This window comes from Phocoena phocoena, chromosome 10, assembly GCF_963924675.1.
Source record: "Phocoena phocoena chromosome 10, mPhoPho1.1, whole genome shotgun sequence".
Taxonomy (NCBI): domain Eukaryota; kingdom Metazoa; phylum Chordata; class Mammalia; order Artiodactyla; family Phocoenidae; genus Phocoena; species Phocoena phocoena.
Genome location: NC_089228.1, coordinates 100,914,658 through 100,924,385, shown reverse-complemented (window position 1 = coordinate 100,924,385; position 9,728 = coordinate 100,914,658). Strand labels below are relative to the sequence as shown.

The window sequence follows — 9,728 nt, the reverse complement described above, 5'->3', positions numbered from 1 at the left end:
TTGATTCAAGAGCCAAAGGTTCTGGGGAACAGCATTCAGAGGTCTCAGCTAACTGCCTTTTGCTTCTCCGAGTGGTTCCCCAAGGAGCATAAAATTTGAGAAGTGAAACTGAACATGTCCCCCCTTTATGAGAGATGGGGAAGCACCCCGAGGGCCCTTTCTCTTGGGCCAGTTATTCTTCTGTTGGTCACACACAGAACCTCGCCATGCAGGTGCTCATGGCCGCCTTTCTTGTCTGGACTCTGCTGTCTCCCCAGGGCCGTGGCAGGGAAGCCTGGCCTACACACACGGCCTGCAGGGATGAGAGCTTGCAAGTCCTCTACCAGAGCTGCGGTAAGCGCTTTCTGAATGTCCATTTCTGTTCATGGGGAAATTAAGGCCCACAGATGTGAGCTGCTGGAGTGTTCTGTTGGGGTGGGGGAAGGGTGAGGGGGACAGTGGCCAAACAGGTCTGCGAGGACCCCTGGGAGCCCTGGGCAGAAGCAGCGATCGGCCGGGAGAGAGCTTAAGAGTATGGCAAGAGGAACAGAAAAAGACAGTGAGAGTCTAGATACAGCGATTCATTAACATCACAGAGCCCGAAAAAGAACAGACTGACCGGTGAGTCTACCAAATCGTGAAACATCGCCAGTTCAAGATCAGGCCCAGAGCGGCTGGGCCCGTGAGCCATGGCCGCTGAGCCTGCGTGTCCGGAGCCCGTGCTCCGCAACGGGAGAGGCCCACGTACCGCAAAAAAAAAAAAAAAAAAGAACTTATTTGATTTTTTAAAAATGAGATGCTTCTGTCGCCTCCCTCGGTTGTACACCCGGGACACCTTGCCAAGTTACTTCATTTGCAAGTTGAGTGAAAAGGTCATTTACACCGAAGGAGAACACTCCTGTCCTGATGACACTCCCAGAGCTTCTATCACAGCAGCAACATCATTCATTCATTCAACAAACACTTATCTGGCAGCTGCCGATGCCAGGATTTTCTCTAGGGCTGGACATAACAAAAGGGAATGAGCTACGTTACCCTATTTGGCAAATGTAGATACCAACCAAAATTGCAATCTAATGAATAGAATGCTGGGAACTGCCGTGATCAGTGTCGGAACCGAGTCTTTGGAGTGTATATTCATCTACTGGAGCTGTTAGAACACCACAGACTGGGAGGCTTAAACAGCAGAAGTGTATCGTCTCACAGTTCTGGAAGCTGCAAGTCCAAGATCAAGTGTCGGAAGGGTTGGTTACTCCTTAGGCCTCTCTCCTTGGCTTGCAGACGGCCGTCTGCTTCTCCTGTCTTTGCTTGGTCTTTGCTCTGTGCCCACATGTTCCTAGTATGTCTGTGTCTCTTCTTATAAGGACATCAGTCATATTGGATCAGGGCCCACAAGTATGACCTCGTTTAATCTTAGTCACCCTTTGAAGACCCTTACTCCATATACCGCCATATTTTAAGGTACCGAGGGGTAGGACTTCCACATATGGATGGGGTTGGGGAATTCAATCCATAAAGGGGGCCTGAGTGACCAGAAAGCAGCCCAGTCTCAGGATCACAGCTTGAATGAAGATTAGGGGGACTGGCTCATGAAGACAGTGTGAAATAGGCCACTTTGGAGGTGGACAGGGGTCAGGATGCTGTTGGACGGTAGGGGGTGGAACGGAGACGCCCTTTAAGCACCCAAGTCGGCTGCGTGGTAAGCTGAGGAGTAGTGTAGATGTTACACTGAGCAGAAGCCGATCCCTACGGCGGCCACCCGAGGAGCTGCCTCAGAGAGGTCCACATTTCACTCTTTTAAAAAGAAGGAACATCGAACATTGAAATGCACACACACATTTTTTTAGCGTAAAAGAGAAGGAATGGCTGGATGCTGGAAGTGTTGATCCCCGGGCTCCTGCTCTGCCTGCGGGGATGGGATGCTTTCTGCTGGCACCTGTTCATTTCAGATGCAGGACCCGAAGCAAGACTCGAGATGAATGCCCTGCTCAGGATTTGTTTTTCCAATTCGTCCTCCCGTGAATGGTTGCCATGGCTGGTCGATCCCTCAGACCAGCCTGACGCCTGCAGCATTCGTCCAAGCCTGGCAAGCCCCCGCCGTGAGAGACGAGAGGAGCAGATGTATCAGGGAAAGAGTGAGAGCTTCTCACCCACCCGCCCAGGGAAGACTCCTCCCTCTGAAGGGGTGGTGGCGCCGTGGGGTCGAATGCTGAGCACAAACCCTGCTCCTCCGGGCACTCAGCAAAAGGAATGGCGGAGACGCAGTCCTAGTCCAAGAGTGGTGGGAGGATGAGACAAGCACTAGGGTACAGGCTGTGTGTGAAGGGCTGCAACAGAGGCACAGGTCCAGCACCAGGGGACATGATGGCTGGAGAGGGTGAGATTGGGACCTAAACCCATCGGGGAAAGGTCATCAAGCTTGAGTTCAACCTTAAAGGATGATACAAACAGTAATTATAGCATCTCATGTTCATAGAACGTTTATAGGTGCCGGGCACCGCGCTAAGGGCTTTCTAAGGGTTATTCTCATTTACAGATGTGTAAATGGAGGATTAGAGATGTCAGGTAACTTCTCCGAGGCCACAGAGGTAATAGTGGCAGAATCACATCCCCAGTGGCACAGAGGAGGCGTTAGGTAAATATTTGTGGGATTAAAATAAATTGATCCCAGGCCTGTCTGACTCCAGAGCCTACTCTGAATCACCTGCCGTCTAGAATTTTGTCAGAAGGCAAATGGAGTGGAGGTGGGCAGCGGGAAGGAGCATTTCGGCAGAGAACAGCGTGTGTGAAGTTCGGGAAACGTGCCCAGGATTAGAGTTCATGGAGCTGTGGAAGGGATGGGACGTTGGGGAGGGTGAGAGATGAGGTGGGAGATGTGGGCAGAGCCCGGGTGTGATGGGTAATTTTATGTGTCAGTGTGACTGGGCCATGGGATGCCCAGATAGCTGCTTAAACTTCATGTCTGGGTGTGTCTGTGACGGTGTTTCCTGACGAGATTAACACTGGAATCAGGGGACTGAGTAAAGCACATGGTCCGGCCGATGTGAATGGGCCTCAGCCAGCCTGCGAGGGCCTGAGTAGAACACAAAGGCAGAAGAAGGTTGAATTCACTCTCTACCCAACTGCAGACCTGGGGCCCTGATCTCCCACTTGCAGCCCTCCTGGTTGTCAGGCCTTCAAACGACACTGCCAGCCTTCCTGGGGCCCCGGCATGCGGATGGCAGATCGTGAGACTTCTCAGGCTCCATCCTCACGTGAGCCGACACCTTGTAATAACTCTCTTTCTAGAATAGAGGCATATATGTAATTCCATTGGTTCTGTTTCTCTGGAGAGCCCTGACTAATACACCAAGAGACCCAGACAAGGTTGGGCTGTATCCTTTTGGCAATGAGGAAAGGATTGCGTTTTGGCAAGATTCCTCAGGTAAGGGTAGGAGCGTGGATATGAGACTGAAAACTGTTTGAGGCTTCAGGCAGGATTTGTAGCCTAGAGAATCAATCATCCAGGAAAGAAATCATGGGAGCTAAAGAGCAGAATTTCAACAGGCTTCATGTCAGAAGGAACCTTTGGTGTACACTGAGATCAGCAGAGAGGAAAGCAGTGTCCCGGGAGCTCCTCTAGGGATGGGCCTCCCTCCTCTCTTGAGAGCCTTTGAGCTCTCGGGGACTGAATGGCTGCATACCCCTCCGCAGATGGAGATGCCCCCTCCGCAGCTGGATTCACAGCGGGGCCGCCCCTCGAGGCCTTTGCACTGATGACATAGACATAGTATGTGATCCTTCAGTTGTGATGCTAAATCCAGGCCTGGGGGTTAGACATCCCTGGGCACATCAGGGGTCCCGACATGTGCACAGATGTGGGAGGATCAGCTGACAAAGATAAAGGATCTACCGTCTTCTGGGTTTAGCGCAGAAAATCCTTCATTTTTCCTTTCTCTTTTTGTTTTATCATTTTAGTGGGAGGGGGGATTTTCAGCTAGAAACTGTTCTGAATAAGACAACAATCCTCGAGGTGAATGAAAGAATTTCATAAACAGTTATGCGGCTCTGAACACAGACCAGGAAGTGAGCAAAAGTGTCTGAAAAAGCAGAAGTTCTGCTCTGTCCAACCGTTAGTGCCGCAGCAAAGAAGAGAGGGACAGTCTTCATAAAAGCCAAAGGGGGAACACACGCAGTCAGGGGCCTTTCTTTTGTTAAATCATAAGACAATTTCCAGGGCTAGAAAAAGCCCAGGGGCCCCACCCCCATACATGCCCCAAATGTCCACCAATGTGTTTACTGAGGTGCTGCTTCTATCACACAAAGATGTGACGTGTATCACAAAAGTGCACGTGGTCGGAAGATGAACTAGATGGTAGGGGAAGTGGTGGGGTGGGGAGGGGGAGGGGAATAATAAAGCAGGGGGGGGGAGGTCAGGACACTTACAACAGAGGGGGCAGCGGCCTGAGGGATAGGAGCTTGGGGTCAGGAATCATTCCAACCCCTAGGCAATACTCTCTGTTTCCTGTCTTTGATTGTAAAGTGGGTTTCCTTGGTGTTTGGTGGCTTTAAAGGACATGCATTGATTCTTTTAGAGTTTTGGAGGCCAGGAGCCCAAAGTCAGTTTCACTTGGTCAAAGGGCACCCTCACTTGGAATCTCCAGGGGAGGATCCTCTCCTTGCTTTGTCCAGCTTCTGCAGCTGCTTCCCTGCATCCTTTGGCCCACAGCCCCCTCCTGCGTCTTCAAAGCCGGCAGCATTGCACCTGGCCTCAGCTGTCACATTCCTTCCTTCTTCTGTGTCAAGTCTCCCTCAGCCTCCCTCTCGTGAGGACACTTGTGATTAGGATAATCTCACGACCTCAGGATCCTTATAGCTTAATCACTTCTGCAAAGTCTTTTTTGCCACTTAAGGTAACATTTACAGGCTCTGGGGATCGGGGCATGGATATCTTTGGGAACAATTATCCAGCCCACTACAATAGGGCTTATCATTTTATCGGCATCTCAGGGCTGTGTGAGGATTAAGTGAAAAGGACTGTGTGAACAGTGCTGGGCACATACTATGTGCTCAGTAAATCTTTGCTGCTGCTGACTTGTAAGATATTTCACCGTCACAAGAGGTGTATTTGACTCTGAGCTTCCTTGAAGCCAGATCAAACAAGGAAATTACACTGTTTACAAAGTCAAGCCAGTTTTCAAGGAGATGTCCAGCTTTTCCTGACCCTGGAATAAGCTGTGAGAAGCATTTCTCCCTGGAGCAAGTGGCATCTGGAGAACATCTCTACAAGAGATGCCACAGTGACTCACATCCACTGCTTTTTGTGGTGCCCCTCAGTGTAGACCAAGGGCTCATTACCAAAATGAAACTCAGGATCGATTTTGCAAAAGCCCACAGTAGAACCGTCCTTGAATGCAGCACGTGCAGGTCTGGGTTGCTCAAGGGGAATTTGGACACCCATAGGAATGAGTGAGCCGCAGGTGCTCCAGGACCCATCCGTAAATACCATTCTTGTGACCATTGCTGCTGTTATGGGGTTTTTGATAAGGGTTGGAGAGCAGAGATCTAAGTTGTGTTTTCTGGCAAGAGCCTTGAGTGTACACCTCAGTGTTGTCAGTTAACCTGCCTTGACGTCAACCAGGCAGAGAGGAGAGTCATAAAAAGTAAAGGACCTGTGACACATGCCCAAATCACTTCATGTCCCCCTTTTTGGTTTCTCTGATACTCACAGTCAACCTGGCCGTTCACTTGGCTCCTGGGGGTCGTCTAGGGCAAAGGTCAGCAAAGGAAGCCCACAGGCCAAATCCCACCTGCTGCCTGTTTTTGCACAGCCCACGAGCTAAGAATGGTTTTTACATTTTTAAATGGCTAAAAAAAAAAAAAAATCAAAAGAAGAATAATATTTGTGACATGCGAAAATTATATGAAATTCACATTTCTGTGTCCACAAATAAAGTGTTTCGGAGCTGTGCTACAGTGGCAGTGAGGAGTGTGACAGTGACTGAGGGCCCCCACAGCCGAAAATATTAACTATTTGGCCCTTCATCGAAAAAGTTTGCTGCTCCCTAGTCAAGGTCAGAAAGAACCTCTCAAGCTCTTCACCAGATCAGAGCCTCAGGTTCTGGGTCTCCTGGATGATTCTAGCCATAAAGAAACTCCATGGCCAAGTGAACTTGGCACCAAAACCACCACGACTGCAAAGGACTTGTAGGATCCCGTTGAGAGAATCGTCGTTGCCATAACGATCTCCTGCTTCTGAATAACGTTTTACAACTTATAAAGTTCTTCCACTTGTAAGGTCTCGTTCAGTCCTCATGAATAGCCCTAGGAGGTATGAAGGGTGTGTATTTCCATTTTCCAGATATAAAAACAGAAGCACATATATATTAAATATCTTAACAAAGTAACATACCTGAGCCCTTGATACAAACCAACCTAAGTGACTCCATGCCCGGTGACCTAAAGCTGTTATCGCGGAACTCTGATACGGAGTAAAAGCCATGCCAGCTGATCCCAGAAACATAGCGTGGGGACAGGGAGAAGGCCCAGCTGAAAAACGAAGTCTTTGGGTGAAGAGGTGAAAACCCTAAGTACTAGCAAAAGGAGGAGGAAAAAGAGGAGGGCGCAGAGGGAGAGGGAAGGAAGACACAGGGAGAAAGGGGGCTGGGCAGGAGAGAGATTTGTCTTCTGAGTCAAGGGTTGTTTCCCCCTCCCACCCCTCCCCACCAGTCTCCCCTCTCTGCACAAGTTCAGAGCTGGGCCAGTATGGCTCTTCCCAAGTGTCCACCAGGACCTGTAGCAGCCACAGAAGACAAGGAAACCCACATCTATGTTTATCAGCCTTGGGTACCGAGTCCTCTTTTGCGGCAAGGTGTCTGGAAATGACACCTCCCAAATTAAAAGAAGCAAATGAAAGGCCATTCTCCTATGGGTGAGAACAACACATTTTACGGCAGAGCCCTCCTGCGCGGATGTCATGCTCACCTCATGGGGAAACCCTATTTCCCTCACACCTGAGAGCAGCTTCCTCTGTGAAGAAGCTGGGGGAAGCCCCATCTCCGGCAGTAAGTTGAGGGCTGTGGGTGGTACCTGTGGGACAGACCAGCCACCTGGGATGTCCTAGGGTCAGGGGACCATGGCATCTGATCGCTGTGATTCAAACTTGCAGCCAACACCGGCTCTCGCCCCCTGAAGGGATCAGCTTTGTCCACTTCTGCCCAAATCAGTTTCACTTTATCTGACCTCCAAAAAGTCCTTAATGACAAAGTCAAAATCAGGTCACATGCGCCCGAATAAGCCATAAGGAGAGTCACACAGGACAATGCATCAGACTCTAAGAATGTGAAACGACGCTGGCCACATTTCCTTCCGAGCAGAGGGTGAACCGCAATGGCCTGGCTGCAGAGCGGAAGGACTTTGATAAAATATCCTAGGAAAAAAATTGTTTTAAACAGCCTGGAAGGAAAGGGAGGGGGGAAAACCTCCTTTCCTCAAAACCTAATAATTCTTCAGTAAACGGAGCATAAAACAAACAAAAGAAGCAATGACATCAAGAAATAATAATATGAATGGAAAACATCACATGCCACGTAGTCATTTAAAAATACTTTTAAAAATTACACGCAGAAAGCAATTTCTCTGTTTATTTTCCTAGATTAATAGGGATATAAATACCGGGCAATTAAAGAAAAGTAAACAGTCAGAGAACCAAAGATGCAACTTCAAAGGGAAAACTTAGGGCCTGCAGGATTCAACAGCTAGTGGCCTTGAGCAGAGTGGGGCCTTTTTGCCAAACTTAAAGACAGGAAGTTGATTTAAAAAAAAAAAGAATGTCAACATTGAGATGCAGATTTTTAAAAATGGGAACAGGAAAAAGTCAAAACTGGACAGGAGCTGAAGGGGAAACAGCCCAGCCCACAGATGCGCTTCTGCCAGAGACCCTGTGTTCCTCCCTGTTTCCCTCTGGTTGTTACCATTTATGGCCAAGTCTCCAAGGTGGTGTTACTTCTCCTAAGAGCTGTTTAAGAGATGCTGAGTAACTTACTGAATAGGGACCTATGGAGACAAAAGACCCAAGAGTCTGTGAGTGTAAGAGGCTCTTTCCATCCTCAGGCAAAATCGGAGGGGCAGCTTAGCTCGAGTTTGGGGAGGAGCCTCTTTGGAGAGTTAGCGATGAGGGAAGACCATCCTCCAGCTCTGCAGCTATTTTGGTAAAGACTACAACGCAGAGGACACACTGCAAAAGCAGCCGCCAGTGTGAGGTCCTGGGCCGGGCTGCAGACTCAGGCCGGCAGAAGGGGCAGCGCGGGTCCAAAGCAGCTTTTTTCTTAGAGGCCGAGGAAAGCGAAGGAGAGAGTCCCCTTCCCAGCTCCAGCTCTTCTCGCTGGAGCACCTGGCAGAGCCCGGCAGGTACCAGGCTCCCGTCACCCAGGAGCCCCAGGCTGGCAGCGCCCTCAGCATCACTGGTGAGAGCAGTCGGAAGGCACAAAGCAGGGGCGTGCTGGTCAAGCATACAGGTGGGGAGTGGCGGCGGGGGCACCCTCCAAACCTCAACCCTAAACAACAGTTCAGGGAAAAGGATAATTGAAAGAAAAGGGCCACCCACCCAGGAACTGTGTGCCATCTGGCTTAGCGTGCGTTCCTTCTCTGGGATGCCTTGTGAAGTGAGAGCCCAGGCTCCTGATCTAGTATTTCATTCTGGGGTCCTAGAGTAGCCAGGTGAGCATCCCTGGAAGTACTCTGGGGTCTCCCAGGAAACAAGCGCTATAGAATTCGCGCATGCGTCTGGGTGCAGCCGGGGTGATTCCTGCGCAGTGGGCAATGGGCAAGCCTGTGTCTGCTGGCCTCCTTGTGAGGGATCCAAGAAGGCCGAGTTGTGCCTCCGTGCCCTTTTGAAATTCTGCGCCCGTTTCCCCTGCGGTGCCTCTCCGCTTCCGGAACAGAAGGAAGTAGTAACCAGGCCAGGAGGTAATGGCCAGGAGGAAAATGAAAAAGACCCTCAGCCCAGAAAGCACTGCTTCCAAGCACAACTTAACAGTGGGAGATTCACACAGGCTGTCTGGGGACCTAGAGTGAGGTCAATGGGCTCCCTTATTTGAAGCCTGGCATCTCCCCTCTGGCCAGGTGGGAACTGCGCCAGCCCCGGCGACAAATCCAGACGAGAATGATCAGGGTTCCCTCTGCCTGTTCACCATTAGAATCCTTTCCCGTAGCTGGGAACTTTCTTATTCGGAGGGCTTCTCCGTATGTTTCAGTGCTCAATTTCATGCCTCCCGTACTGAATTAAAAATAGCCCTTTAAACAATTAAACTCTACTTGCATAATTAATAAATCAAAACTTTGTAAATTTAACAAATTACTTTTATTGCAGGCATATATCCATGGGTCAGAAATTTTTTAATAGAATTCTCTTAAGCATGTAAACAAATACAGCGGATTTCCTTAAATGCTTTAAAATCTTTAAAGGCAGAGGCAAAGCAAGCAGAAGTTATCGCGGTGATTGTTCCATTTACTATGACCCTTTCCTTAAACTAGTGTCAAAATATCGGTACTATGCGCTTAACTTTATTTCTTTATCATCTTTACATTGATGTTTATTCTCCCCTGTATTCTTATTTTTCTTGGAGTTATAAAAATACTTAGTGCAGTATTTTCCCAGCTGTCTAGTATGTTCCAGACCAAAGATGAATACTCTCACTCAGACCAACCAGGACGCAGGTTTTGAGTCACCAATCAGTTGATCCTAGGCCTGGCGGCACCGGGTCAGCAAG

At 49.4% G+C, this 9,728-nt stretch overlaps 1 protein-coding gene across 1 annotated transcript in view; it reads left to right on the top strand.

The window, feature by feature from the left end:
- The first annotated feature begins 206 nt into the window (after nt 1–206).
- The window catches only part of LY86 (lymphocyte antigen 86), a 53,871-nt gene continuing 44,349 nt past the window's right edge, over nt 207–9,728 (top strand). Inside the window, exon 1 of the mRNA XM_065886228.1 lies at nt 207–333. Within this exon, the coding sequence (XP_065742300.1) occupies nt 207–333 (127 nt within the window). The remainder of the gene's footprint in view (nt 334–9,728) is intronic.